The sequence below is a fragment of the Opisthorchis viverrini genome, assembly GCF_000715545.1.
Source record: "Opisthorchis viverrini unplaced genomic scaffold opera_v5_175, whole genome shotgun sequence".
Taxonomy (NCBI): domain Eukaryota; kingdom Metazoa; phylum Platyhelminthes; class Trematoda; order Opisthorchiida; family Opisthorchiidae; genus Opisthorchis; species Opisthorchis viverrini.
Genome location: NW_008751833.1, coordinates 258314 through 272234, shown reverse-complemented (window position 1 = coordinate 272234; position 13921 = coordinate 258314). Strand labels below are relative to the sequence as shown.

The 13921-nt window shown below is 45.9% G+C and overlaps 1 protein-coding gene across 1 annotated transcript; it reads right to left on the bottom strand.

Annotated features, from left to right (window-relative positions):
• Positions 1 to 351: 351 nt before the first annotated feature.
• On the bottom strand, positions 352 to 3678 carry T265_07576 (hypothetical protein; the record flags this gene model as incomplete). Its single annotated transcript, XM_009173133.1, has 8 exons — positions 352 to 543; positions 692 to 846; positions 1412 to 1616; positions 2123 to 2403; positions 2445 to 2542; positions 2577 to 2700; positions 2753 to 2878; positions 3552 to 3678. The coding sequence occupies 8 exons, from the start codon at positions 3676 to 3678 to the stop codon at positions 352 to 354; spliced, it is 1308 nt and encodes a 435-aa protein (XP_009171397.1).
• Positions 3679 to 13921: the final 10243 nt, after the last annotated feature.

The following is a 13921-nucleotide window of genomic DNA, read 5'->3' as shown; positions in this document are numbered from 1 at the left end:
TCCGTGTCCAAACCAGGGAAACCACACAATCTGGCTTCAGTCGCGCTTAGCCTACATACCTGATCGCCACTGTTATCAGCTTCATGTCATCTGAGCCTTTATCCTGTTGTAAAGAAGCACCTAGAACAAAATGGGAACTGTGTTTGGTAGATTCAGAGCTACAGTCAGTTACGGGCGTAAGCAGACACAACAAACAGTGTGGTGGATATCACTTTCTCGAGATTGTTTCAGACATTACCAAACGAACGGCGCGAAGACGACGATCAACGACGATCAAGTATAGACACTTCTGCTCGGTAGCTAAATGCAATAACCACCCCGGCATAGCCAACTACAACAGTCTCTGCATCACTAGAGTTTTGCAGCCGGAACATGGTCAGTCAGTTCAATTACAGTGCTTGTGTCATGTATCCTTGATTTTGACAGACAGCATACATCAATGAGAAAATAAGTGTACGAGTAAGGACCACCTATTGTCCTGCTTGCTTCAGTGCGAATATTAAAAGCAGCCAAATAGAATGGCTTTCCAGGTTTGAAAGCAGACTTTAAGTGTTAAGGATTGTCACTGAAGTCGGATACACAGAAGCTACAGCCGACTGTGATGCAGGATGACCAAAGTGGTCAGTCCTAGAGCTGGGACGTGAGGAGAGAGTATTCAAATTTGGTTGGGATAGGGTAGAAGAGGTAATACATGAAAGTATAAGAAGGGAAGCGCCAGTAGTGACATGTTTTCCTTAGACTGCGCTGCTGTATGCAGCGATTCAAGTGACCCGGCTGGCGACACAACGCAGCGACCGATGTGGCATGTGGGTGTTGTTAGTCGCAAGCATCGTGGTTGTACATGGGCTGGGATATTGCCAGACCGTTTAGACCTTTATAGGAGGACGATTACAATCCTCAATGAGTCACGGAGGAACAGAAGTTACACCACGGCAAGGTTGTCTCTTCGCATTGCCTAACACTGTTAGTTTGTGACCTTAAAAGTTAGATAGACATCTTTTTGAACGTATTCATGCGATATACCGGCGCATATATCCAACCACTAGTTGACAGTACAACAGCTGTAGGTTTTATGCGCTGTTTTTTAACGAATAATGTACAATCTACTGAGGCCACCAAGTGTTGTTCAGCTGTCTTGTTTTATCTTCAACCAGTGAATAAAAGTGCAGCGGGAGGAAACAACTTATTCTGGTGTGGTTCACAAAATGAACTGAACTGATTGATAACAATCTAACAACAATTCTATCGTATCTGTGTTCAACGGCTTTATTGCTCTTGCGAAGTATAATCTTGCTCTTATTGAAAGAAAACGATAACGCGCAGCCTCTGTCCTGCCAAGATGCGGTCAGCACACAAGAACAGATACAATCAAAATTTGAAATTAAAAATGACAATAAAAGATAAAACAAACAATAGTTCAGCTGTAACACCTTTTCGGTGCCTATCTGCCGTGCAACCCAAAGGAAGCACAGGGCTGGAATACTGTCAGGTTGCCCAAGCCTACACAGGGGAAATCGAGAGGAAGAGGTCGGGTTCGAACCACGGACCTTCCGACCACTAAATCTGCGCTCTAACCACTGAGCCATCTCGTCCCCTGAGCCGGTGACATGGCGTACCTTATAGGCTACAGTTGCACTCATTTCTTTTGCAGAGGATTGCTTTATCCATACGGAACATGCAAAAATCCAGCATTTGATTCTATACTTGAGTCAACAGTACCACCAAAGAAGGAAGGATCAAGTCGCATAGCAAGACAGTTTTGACTTCGTGCTTTTTACTGCACATGCCACATGGAATTTCAACGCTCAGTCTAAAGGAACTTTGGCTCGTATTGTGCATATATATCGTTCAGCTGTAGCACCATTTCGGTGCCTAGTTGTCATGCCACATGGAGGAAGTACGAGGGCTAAGATACTGTCAAGTTGCTCAAGCCTAGACAGGGGCAGACGAAGTGCTGTGATCACAAGATGTCAAGGCGGGTCAGAGGGCAATCCTAACTTCAGGATTCACTAATTATACTGCACTCAAGTCAACTATGGTCGGTGAACACAGGCATTCTGCGGTATCAAAGACGCCAAATGAACGGCAGAGAAAGCATCTGTGTTGCTACCCAATTCCGTACCTTGTTTGGAGCTATACCTGCGGAACACCGAAACCCAGTGCGTGTTAGAATAGTTTGCCGCAGCTTGTGAGTTAATTCCGTGGCCACAGCGTAACGTAATCCATCATTAAAGCGTTCTTGTAGATAGTTCACCCAATCCAAGCGATCCAACGAAGCGCACATTCCATTTTCTGAAGCTCCCAGCACTGATCCGGAGTCGATAACAACAAAGGACTCCGAATTCGGCTGATGCGCTTCGGACTTAGTCCAGTCAGTTTGCTGCACAGTGGACGTGACAAGCTCTAAATAGAAACTAATTGGCGATTTGACGGGTAAAACATACCTGTGAGATCGACGTACGCCTCGTCAATACTTGCTCGCTCCACGTCTTTGAAGTGTTCCGAAATGCACTGGAAAACTTCAGCGCTAGCTGATCTGTATCTGTCGGAATCAGTGAATAGGTGTGATGGAGTACTTGGCCAGATCAGCTTTGCCCCTTTTCTCTGGAACCTCGAACAAAATCAAATTCGGGCAGACCGAGATGGCTGTTTTCCCCCACATTCCACGCTTGACACCTTCCGCCCTGGCTTCGTAACTCACTGCAATGATGCTAATTATCAACTACAGGATCAGTATACTTGACATACCCACCCCCTGTTTCCCCATTATATTGGGCGACAGCACACGGCTTTCCAAGAGTTTCTGGACGGGAACGCTGTTCAACTTGGACATAGAAGCAATCCATGTCTATTAAAAGAACTATTCGATTCATACTACCTGAAATAAAATGAAAAACAAAATGGACAAAAGTAAACCATCTACAACACTACCTTGCAAGCACTACGTCGGCATCCTTCTCCACGATCATAGCAACGACTATGGCTTCACCAAGGCACACACAAAAAGTTTTTGAGTCACACTGCGGAACATAAAAGGGTTGCATAGACGTGCCACCAAAGTATCACAAACGACCTAGAACGTATATTCTCATATGTACGAAAAACGCACTTGTGGAGCTACTGGTGAGCACTCCACATTAATATCCTTCAAAGGACTGCCCCAGATAAAAAAAAATTTTCCACGCACAAGTAGTTATTCGGAGAAGTGATAACCAACAGTTTGAGACTTGAAAATTGTGCATGGATTCACTTGAGAATCTGAAATGTCTTTTAATGACCAAGACGGAAAAAAATAAAGGGTACAAGAGCGGTGATTCATGGAGGTTTGAAGGAAAAATGATCAGATCTCGAAAGTTTGGTTACAAACACTCGGAAAAACGAAATCCTAAAGACAAGCATTCCAGCGGAGAAATAGGGAGCTATTTCCGTACGACTCTGTGATAACAATGGCGTCGACGATACATTCATGTTCCACCAAAGGATATTGCCTTGTGTCCACTTAGTACAAGGATGCTATATACGAACGTTTCAGACTTTGCGTATTACCGAACCTTTGTGCAGACGTCCTTCTCGGACATAACTTCCTGGGGTTACATGATAAAGTCGAAATTCCATTCGGTGGTCAACGGGGTACTCTAACTGTATGTGGCGTAGCATCCGCAAAACTGGAATCTCCATCCTTATTCACCAATCTTGCTCCAAATTACAAACCGATCGCCACAAAATCTCGTCGTCATACACCGGAAGACGAACAATTCATACAAACCGAAGTACACCAAATGCTTACCGATGGCATAATCGAACCATCAAATTCTCCGTGGAGAGCACAAGTGCAATGCAAATCACAAGAGACGCATGGTGATAGACTACAGCCAGACAATCAATCGCTTCACCTACCTTGACGCTTATCCTTTACCAAGACTCGACCAAATGATTGAAATCACCGCACGCTACACCGTCTACAGCACACTGGATCTCCAGAGTGCATATCATCAGGTTCCAATAATCGAGTCAGACAAGCCATTCACAGCGTTCGAAGCTGGGGGGAACCTATACCAGTTTCGGCGCATTCCTTTTGGAGTGACAAACGGGGTCGCGTGTTTTCAGCGAACGCTGAACAATATAATCAAAGCCGAACAGGTAAAAGACACATTCGCCTATATCGATAACGTCACTATATGCGGCAAAACGAGAGATGAACATGACCGTAATCTTAGGCATTTTCTCGCAAAAACATACAATGTTACTTTAAACGATACAAAAAGCAGCATCGCAACTGAAGAGATTACTCTCTTAGGTTACAAGGTCTCCAAAGGTATTATAAGACCTGACCCAGAACGCATGCGCCCCATAAGAGAACTCCCACTTCTAGAGAGCGGGAAATCGCAGCAAAGAGCCGTTGGTTTGTTTGCCTACTATTCACAGTGGATACCGGCGTTTTCTGACAAAATTCATCCATTGGTTAAAAACAAAATATTTCCGCTCCCGGAGAATGCCCGAACAGCATTTGAGAACCTTAAACACGAACTAGAAAATGCGATGGTAGTTACTGTCGACTACAATATTCCTCTCGTTGTTGAAACTGATGCGTCCGACATCGCTATTGGTGCATCCCTGAGCCAGGGTAGCCGGCCGGTCGCCTTTTTCTCCAGAACCTTGACTGCAAGCGAGAAAAATCATTCTGCTGTTGAAAAAGAAGCATATGCTATAGTTGAAGCGATCCGCAAATGGCGCCACTATCTCCTCGGGAGACATTTTAAATTGATTACGGATCAACGTTCGGTAGCCTTTATGTATGGGAACCAACAGAAAAGTAAAATAAAGAACGACAAGATTGAACGGTGGAAAATCGAGTTGGCAGGGTACAACTACGACGTCGTCTATAGACCTGGAACAGATAACCGCGTTGCTGATACCCTATCTCGTAACCTTTGTGCCAACATTACTGGGACGGAAAAACTTGAAGAGCTTCACAACATATTATGCCATCCCGGGGTCACGAGATTTGCACATTTTGTTCGTTCTAAGAATCTTCCTTTTTCAGTCAGCGATATCCGACGTGTGGTGTCCAACTGTTCCACTTGCTCCGAGCTCAAACCAAAATTTTGTGACACCTTTCGTGGCCAGCTTATCAAAGCCACACAACCGTTCGAACGCCTTAGTATCGACTTTAAAGGCCCACTTCCCTCAAACACTCGTAATAAGTACCTCTTAACAATCGTTGACGAGTATTCTCGATTCCCTTTTGCTTATCCCTGCGCCGATACGTCCTCTTCCACTGTAATTCGTTGTTTGAGTCAACTGTTTTCACTGTTTGGTATGCCTGCTTATATTCACTCAGATCGCGGTTCTGCATTCATATCAACTGAACTCAAACAATTTTTGTTCGATAAAGGCGTTGCCAGTAGTCACACCGCTGCATATAATCCACAATGTAATGGTCAGGTTGAACGACTTAATGGTACCCTTTGGAAGACCATCTGCCTGGCTCTAAAATCGCGCGGCTTGCCTGTCACACATTGGGAGGCTGTCCTCCTTGATGCTCTTCACTGTATCAGATCCCTGTTATGTACTAGTATCAACTGTACCCCACACGAACGTTTTATGCCGTTCACACGACGATCAGCCAACGGTGCCTCCCTACCTACCTGGCTTACTGTCCCTGGGCCAATCCTTTTAAAACGCAATGATCGAGTCTCTAAATATGACCCTCTGGTAGAGGAAGTGGAACTCGTCTCTTGTAATCCACAGTACGCCCACATAGTTCGTCCAGATGGCAAACACGAAACCGTATCCTTGCGCCGCTTGGCTCCCAAAGGCAACGACATGACATCCGACACAGAACAGGAACCAATACATATCGCCGAACAAGGGGAGCCTCACACAACACCAACAATCCACCGTGGTTGCTCAGAAACTGAACTCTTGCCTATTAACGATGCCTCGCCATCCCATTCTAGTGCAGATCCAGGAAATCACTTGGACATTCTTATCCGACAACAGCGCACTCACCCATATAATCTACGCAACAGAGAGGCGTAAACGACTCCATGTAACTATTACAGCGTTTTATTTTTTTACATTCTTTCTCCGCAAAGTACACACTTATTCCAAGGCGGGGAGAATGTCATGACTATATAACCCATACCTTTGGATAACCCATTAACTCGTGATTCTCACTCTATTTTCAGCTCATGTACTACAGTTATTAGACGATTAAAGCGTACATTACGTCTTCCTATTCTGTCTCCTTTCTAGTCCCGTCCTGGAACTACTCGACTCTCTCAACACCGCATAATTGTTATAGCTGCCAGTTTCGTTCGTCGATGTTTTGGGGAAGTGGAGTAGATGACTACGCATTGGAAGCGATGGCTGATGCGTGGATGCAGTGTCAATGGACTTTACGTTGGGGAAATCAGGAGAGGAGCTGTGCATTGAAGGGAACAGCTCGAACGCCATAGCATCATCATCATAATCAGCTGTAAGAAACCGCGTGCTTGTCGTAGTGGTTGAAGCTGCCACAGTTACATTCACCGACGATTTGGGGAGGTGAAGTAGATAGCTGCACACTGAAGGCTGATAAACTGGTGCGTAAATACAGGACTGTTAAGTGAAGGGTTGGGAAGGGAGCTACGCATTGAAGGAAATGGCGCTATTGAGGACGCGACTGGGCCATATTGTGAATGTCTCTAACGATCGATGTGACCCATCACGGGAAGACGGCAAAGACCAGCGCAGCTGAGTTTACAGGTAGTGACTTTTATACTTCATTGCGAAGTCATTGTTTGACCTGCCCTGGCTCATTTCTACGGTTCACGTGGTTGTGTGAAAGGAACCCTGAGAGGAATTAGGTCGACCGGCATACAGAGCACGTGGCCAAGCCAGTGCAACCTGTGAAGTGATCAGTTCATCTATGGTGGGCGAGTTATGTCTTCCGGAAACTATTCAACGAACTTCAGCACTACTGTTCCGGTTTTCCCATTAAACAATGCTCAGAAGACATCAATCGTCAAAAACTGGAAGATTCTGACGTCCTGAGAACGCAGCAGCAAGGTTTCTGACCCGCATAGCAATGTAGATCGCACCGCAGCATTGTAAACTCGACCTTTGATGGATAAGCTGATGTTACACCTATGCTACAGGTGACGCATGTTCACAAAAGCTGCTCTGGCCTTCCCACTCCGTATGGAACTATCGTCCTTGATTAGACCACAAGGACTGATAAAGCCACCCAGGTAGATTAACTTGTCTACTATCTCAATCGGCTCATCCGCGAGCATAAGGTTAGCGTTCGACCTAACCCAGTCTTAGTGAAGCACATTACACTTCGCAGGTTTGGTGAGCACACAAAACTGAAACGAAATTATTTAATGTTGTCTGCATTGCAGTGGTGTCAGGTCCAAGAGCAATGTCGTCTGAATACTGGATATCCGCGAGCGATTGCCCTGGTGGCGCTCCGACCCCACAGTCGAAGGGTGGGAGCAACTTTACCATAATCATATCACTGGTGGTGAAATAGAAGAGGAAAGGTGAAAGGTGACAGTTTTGCATGATACCGCTGTGTAGTAAATCCAGTCGAGAGCTTCCCGTAGATATTCACACGTCCGCGAAAGCTGGCGTCCAGCGACTTAAAGATGGTCGGAAATTTACAGGGACACCTTTTCTCCATAGACACTAGCATAGTGCCTGACTGTCCACAAAGACATATCTCAAGTAAAAGACCACAACCATTGGTTGCTGGAAGCAGTGTCGCCGCTCCAGAATCTGACAGAATGGAAATGTGATCGATGCATTCTCTTGCAACAAGGAACTAAAACGACGTTTTGCGAGATGGTTAAGAAATCACACAGGGCATGTTATTGGATGATTGTGAGAGTACGACAAAAGAATATGGTTCGGAGGAGCGCACGATGATGTACAAGAGGCGTCGACGGCTCGAAGGGATCAATCGAAGACAGCAAGGTACTGCAGGTACTGTACATAGGCGAAGAGCTTTAGATAGCTCAATGATCAAGCCGCAAATCTGCCGGCCGGAAAGCTCGTCGTTCAACTCGACCATCCCTTTCAAGGCTTCGGCAGCCTAGCAACATCCCAACTATGGGGCTTCTTTCTTAATTTAATTTTATAAAGGAGCGAAGGATATGTAGATTGAACGCTACCCTAGGTTCGACAAGTGTTCCAGGGCACTGGGGGTGGAATTTGCACAGAACAAGTTGGGGAGAAAACATTTATGGGATCGAAGAAAGTCGAGCTCACCTGAGTCACGAGAAACGGAGACCGCTGAAAGCGGTTTTGGGATGATATTAGGGTAAATGCTGCACGGTTGATGGAGAAACAGTAAAGGGTAACATGAAGATTCTCAGGGGTTGAATACGGCGACACCTAGTAAGATCCAATTATAAAGTTCTTAAGGTCGGTGTTCATTGTACTGGTGATGTTCAGTAACGTCACCTATTGTATATATTTGCGCTGACTTCCCCCGAAGCGTTTCATCGTCCATTACCTAATCACTTTCTCAATTTGGACGAATAAAGCGAAGCTTCTAGGCCCTGTCTTTTCCGCTCTTATTCTGACTGTCGCCAAACACAATAATCTATTCATCTAAAAAGTCATTGAACAGTGGATTGATTTCTACGTCCTGGACAGTTCGATACCGATCCCAATACTCAAGACTTGGCAGACATCTGATAGCATCGGTTTTGTACTTCTGCGAATTTCCTAGTCAATTGCTTCTCATTCGCCAGATAAACTGCAGACCTTGTTCAACTATGTTGCTCTTAGTAATAACCGCCTCACCAAGGACTATAAGGATCATGAATTACTACTACAAACTTGCGAGAAATTTATTTGAAAACGAAGAATGAAATTTTCGCCCATCTTTAGAATACTTGCAAGCAAGACAGATCAAATTATTGATCAATTTGTGCACGAGATTCGCAGTAAGTTACCAGATTTCCGATTTACGCCCGTCAGCGCAAAACAGCATAGCACTAAAGCATTCCGAGCCGCATTTATTGGTGAACTTTATTCGCCAGAAACTATTGAAACATAAGCAGCTAAATTTTGAAACCGTCTACGATCAAGCAAAATCCCTCCAATTAGCGCAAAAACAGTCGCAGTCGTTTTTGACGAACTCCTCTAAGCTACCATAACGAAGAACCCACCAATATCTCCACGTTCTCAAGCACCATCGCATAAACAGACGACTGTTGCTAATATGGGGTCCTCATGTTTCTTATGTGGCCATGCTCACCATCCACGTCATAAATGCCCAGCTAAAAACGCGGTCCTCAAAAACTGGGAGGAAAGGGTATTTTCGAAAAGTATTCCGAGGAACACCTCATCTGTTTCAAGCACACTATGTTGTGTCACTGCTACGGCCCCCGAGCATCTCAAAGAAGCAGTCACTAATGTGAAAGCCAATGAAGTTCCACTTCTAGCTCTTGTTGAGACTGGTAGTTCATAAAGTTTCGTTTCCGAAAATGCAGTCCGCCGTAACAAGTGGCCTGTATTACTATCGTCACCTAGGATCAGTTTGGCATCCATCTAGCACAAAAGCTTTACTCTTGGACATTGTTTTATTACGTTCCAACATAAACAAAACATGTATCCTTTTTTCGAGTTTTCAGCATTACATAATCTCTGTGAGAATATTCCACCTTGACATGATTTTCAGACCCCACGAATCCCTGAAAATCTAATTCAATGTGATGAACCTCTCTCGCTTTGTGGTCTAGTCGCTGCCAAAATAAAACAACTCAGATTGTTTGCGCATCTCGATCCAAAGAGTAAGCCCACTACCATTAAACTAAGAAGACATTCTGCGGACGAGGTTTTCAGTACCTCTGAAGGGAAGCATTTACCAGATCAACAAACCATTGAACCTCCAGTCTCCGTGGCGATCGCAAGTGCTCGCTACGACATACGAGTGACAGGAGAAACGAATGGCTTTGACCACAGTTACCAGATCAACAAACCATTGAACCTCCAGTCTCCGTGGCGATCGCAAGTGCTCGCTACGACATACGAGTGACAGGAGAAACGAATGGCTGTTGACTACAGTCAAACTATAAACCGATTAACGCATTTGGTACACATCAGTTCCGCAAACTTGAGGATATGAGTAGTACAAAGCCAAATAGCGTATTTTTAGCACACTTGATCTTGAGAGTGTACATCATCAAATACCCATTAAGGCTTCCAACAATCTTTATCAGTTCTGTCGGATACCGTTCGAATAGAGCACCGTGGTTATGGATGACATAATACGTGAAGAAAAAACCTACCGGGATAATGGCACCGTTTGTGGAAAGAATCAGGAACGCGTCAGGAATCTCGAGCGTTTTCCCACCCTAGCACAAAATTCCGATCTTCAGTTAGATCGCGATAAAAGCCCGATAAAAAACACAAGGGAAGAGTGCGCCATTGCCGAAGCAGTGCGCAAACGGAAACATTACCTACTTGGGACCCAGTTCAAGACCAACCAGTCAGTGGTCTGTTGCGTTCATGTATTCAACTTAACGAAAAGGGAAAATTAAAAGGAAAAAATCCAATGATTGTGGATGGAGTTTCCGCCTAAAGACCAGGTACCGAAAACAAAGCCGGTGACGATCTCGCGGAGGCTCATGTTCACCACATTCTAGTTAGAAATATGAGGAGTTGCACCATCTACAAGATGGTGGGTCAGGGGGGCGAGATGGGTCAAGTGGTTAGAGCACGAATTTACTAACCGGAAGGTCCACGATTCCAACACGACTTCTGCCTCTCGACTTCCCCTGTCTAGGCTTGGGCAACCTGGCAGTATCCCAGCCCTCGTGCCTCCTTCGTGTGGCATAGCAGCTAGGCACCGGAAGGGTGCTACAGCTGAATGAGTAGAGTGAGTAGACCATCTACAAAATCTTGAATGCAACCTAAACCAGAATAAAGGTCTTTAATAAGCAAATGGAGCGGCGGTCAGTATGTTCGTATCCTAGCCACAGAGACATGTCGGCCGCTAGCTGATGATGGTTCAAGAAGACATTGTTTTCGAGGTGATGTAGAACTTCCTTGTAAAAGTGACCCCAGAACTCATGTGGAAACAACAGCAATTACGACGAAGCGTTACTTATTCTGATTAGCGGCATAGTCACCACCATGTGATGGCCGCATTAAAATGATATTCGGACAGTTCATGGGTGTGTGTGGATTAGGATACTGCTAGTAGTTAAGTCTCGACAGGGGCCCTCAACCAAGCCCTGCAGCTAAAAAAACAGATAGAAAAGTCGTGCCGGTTGGCATGGAACTTTGAATATACGCCCCCACATACTCCAACCCCCTTCTCACCAAACGTTGAGTTAGAGAAAAAAAATCGCTCGGCATTAACACCCTTTCGGTGCCTAACGAGGGCTGGGATACTCCCAGGTTGCCCAAGCCTATACAAGGGAAGTTGGGAGGCAGAAGTCGGGTTCGAACCAGGGACCTTCCGGCCAGTAAATTGGCGCTCTAACCACTTGGACCATTTCGCCCCCCCCCCTTGATTTAGAGACCTGACTTGGGTAGTGCAATGATCCAGCGAACGAAACCGGCTGGAACTTCGGTTAACAAAGTGCAACCGTTCCAGGAAGGTTAAGGATATTAGACATATGAAAAGCAGTGAGCCGCGGTAATACGCGGCCTGGAGTTGAAGTCGTGATGTTTCCTGCGACCGGAAAGCAAACTCGATGGTGTTTCCTCCCGGAGATAAGTGTGTCTATAGTTACGTAAGTAGAAATGCTGTCTTCCACTTATCGAAACCCTCATCCTCATTACCATCAGTGACAGCAACAGCAGATGAGCAGAGTGGTGCTTCACTACAATCATTTCAATTTGAATGAAGCCTTATAAGGGAACAAACAAAGGACAAGAGAGGGGATCCAGGGTTAGCCTACAACAAATACCCGAAATTTCTACACACAACTCAGTCAAACAACCTGGATAGAAACTGACAGCATGGAAACCACTGACGTCGGTTAGCAGCCATATTGTTTCCAACGAAGCACAGGGAGCGCCACGCGGAACCTAACCTGAAATGAAGACAGCACCAACAGTACCAGAAATTTTCGCTCATCCACTTTCCCCATGCCAAATGCCGTAAGACATCAACTTTCCGTCAACTGAAACTTCGTTCTACAGGGGGCAGACATGCCAGGAAGCCCAAATGGGAGTAGTCAGACCAAGAGCAGCGAGAGCTCGTATTATGGGTAACCGCGCTACAAATCGGTCTGGGTTTGAAGCCATACCGTCCTCTGAGACGGGAGTGTGAATGCAATAAAGTGTTACACCCAGACGAGTATGTCCCTATTTACGGAAGCAGCGATGCTGACTTCCTCCGATGAAGGACGGGTTGAAAACTGTCAGTGAAAAAATCGCACACTTGAACCGCCCAATGGCTTTCCGTAGCCTCCGGGACAATTTTAAATACGCCCTCCCAAATACACAAGCGGCCGTTGCAAATGCCTCTGCCTGTCCAGAAGGAAATGCCACCCTGTTCGTGGAAAACCTGAACAGCAATCTATTCTGCATTGTTCACGAACCCACCTATTTCGTCAAGCAGTTCCAGCGAATTTCAGGATTGTACCACAGTGTGCGAAAATCGAAAACAAATTCTTGAGGTGAGAAAACGCTTATCAACTACCAAGATCACCGTTTAGAAACTGCACGCGTCCTAAAGACCGAAAACGATGCCACCTGCCGGATCACATAGAGCGCGAGTCAAGCTCGTTCAGTATTCCTGGTTTCGTTAGGATTCACCGCCACGACAGCATCCACGTGATTTAACCGCAACCGTAGACCGAATAACAAGGAGCTGGAGACCGTCCGGCCAATGTTGGAATTCAAGAGCCGATGCATTAACTTCCGGCACTACGTGCGATTTAAGTTCGGCAAATATCTGACAAATAGCGATATCGGAAATATCCGGGCGCGGGAATGTTTGGATGCAACAATCCAGATAAGTACTATTTATGTTATAAAAAACATGCACTTTGCGGAGAGACGCAATCAAAGAACAAGGACGTGTCCACTGTTTGCGAGATGAAAGCAATCGAGCAACGCGTTTCGTATGTTCCACCGCCGAGATGCTCGAGATGTACAGGTGCTGCAATTGGCAGCACCTTTTCAACTAGCCAACGGAAGTATTTCTTGTATCGGTTGCTTATTGTTGATGGTTGTCGTAAAGTTGTGTCCCTGTAGCTATTGGTTTCCTTTGGCGAGAGACTGAGGCTGATGTGCGAACTCTCCTCGTAAATGTTCTCAAATAAGATAGTGGCAGTTCTCACGTCAAGTGCGCCATGTCTGATGATGAGTTCATCATCATTGTCAGCTGCAAGAACCGCGTTCTTATCGCACAGTGATTGCAGCTGCCATAGTTTCGTTCACCGATGTATTGCGGAGGTGGAGTTGGCAGCTGCTCATTGGATGCGGGAGCTGGTAAATTCGTGTGTAAATACATCACTGTCAGTGGACTGTCAAGTGGGGGAATTGGGGATGCAGCTATGCACTGAAAGCAATAGCTTGGACGCAAGAGCGCCACTGAGGGTGAGACTGGGCAATGTCTGACAATGTCTCCAACGATTGATGTGGCCCGTCTCGGGGACCCCTCCAGGGAGACGGCAATGACCAGCGCAGCTGAGTTTGCCAGGAATGGCTTTTATACCTCGCTGTTAAGTCAATGCTTGGCCGCCTCTGACTCGTTTCCACTCCTCACGTGGTTGTGCGCAGAGAATTTTTTGTGCGGAATTCCGCACGGGACCCGCGTTACAGCTTGCAGTCAGGTGCTGCTACGGCCGAGAAACCCAGCCCACACGAGATCGGCCGAAAATCGGAACGCTTGCCGGTCCGGCATCAAGCCAAGATCTGATTTGTCGAAATTCTGGACCCAACAGCCAATCGTCATCTAGTATTG